Source organism: Aptenodytes forsteri, unplaced genomic scaffold (genome assembly GCF_000699145.1).
Source record: "Aptenodytes forsteri isolate BGI_AS27 unplaced genomic scaffold, ASM69914v1 Scaffold15, whole genome shotgun sequence".
In the NCBI taxonomy this organism is placed as follows: Eukaryota; Metazoa; Chordata; class Aves; order Sphenisciformes; family Spheniscidae; genus Aptenodytes; species Aptenodytes forsteri.
Window position 1 is genome coordinate 26,342,348 of NW_008795129.1, and position 1,039 is coordinate 26,343,386.

The 1,039-nt window shown below is 48.3% G+C and overlaps 1 protein-coding gene across 1 annotated transcript in view; it reads right to left on the minus strand.

Annotated features, from left to right (window-relative positions):
* Nucleotides 1-1,039, minus strand: part of EBF3 (early B-cell factor 3) — a 122,317-nt gene that overhangs the window by 118,331 nt on the left and 2,947 nt on the right. Inside the window, exon 5 of the mRNA XM_019471653.1 lies at nt 409-447. Coding sequence (XP_019327198.1) covers nt 409-447 — 39 coding nt within the window. The remainder of the gene's footprint in view (nt 1-408; nt 448-1,039) is intronic.

A 1,039-nucleotide genomic window follows, 5' to 3' on the forward strand; every position in this document is an offset into this window, starting at 1 on the left:
GGCGGCCCCACCGCCAGGTATTGTTTTGCAAACAGAGGGGGTAATATATGACAGCGCAGACATAACATGCAGTCCGTGGCTGCGAATGTTTGTTGTTGCAGCGTGCCATATAACTTCTGGTGATTGTTACTTTTCCTCTGATGAAACCACGTATTTATCAGTGATTTATTATGACAGCGCAGACATAACATGCAGTCCGTGGCTGCGAATGTTTGTTGTTGCAGCGTGCCATATAACTTCTGCTGATTGTTACTTTTCCTCTGATGAAACCCCGTATTTATCAGTGATTTATTTTTTATTTTGTAGCACAAACAGAAATCCATAAACTGTCGGTTCAGCGCCATTGACTCTTTGATCAGTTACTGGGCTATTTTTTTTTCTCCCGTCACTGAGGAGAGATTAAAATCCTTTATTTTCAGCACTCTTTCTGCTGCAAAGGTACGAAGCCTAAATGAACAATAAAAGTGTACTTAAAACGTATCCTCTTTGCTCCTTTATTCATCGGTAACGAAACTTATAGCTGCCTATGTAAGCCTCTTAATTAGTCTACTACAGCGATTTCCGAAAACATTTAGCTGCTATATACAAAGGAAATAAACCCACATGGTCAACTCGAGAGCGCTCCAGAGTTTAAAAGGGCTCCTCTGCAACCTATTGAAATAATTATTGAAGGGTACAACGCCTTCCTCTTTGTCAGAGGAATTGTACCTCGCTTGTCAGCTCTGCTTTTCTCCGGGAGGAAGTCACACTATTTTACTACTGGAGGCATTTAGATCCAGCCCGATTTTAGTCAAGAGAAGTAGAAAGTTTCTGCGGGGTGGGAGCGGGGCGGGCGGGGAGCGCGGCCGTGCCCGCCGCCTGCGCGGGATGCCGGCTCGGGTCCGCTCCCCCGGGAAGGAAGTCACCTATTTTACTACTGGAGGCATTTAGATCCAGCCCGATTTTAGTCAAGAGAAGTTTCTGCGGGGTGGGAGCGGGGCGGGCGGGGAGCGCGGCCGTGCCCGCCGCCCGCCGCGGATGCCGGCTCGGGTCCGCTCCC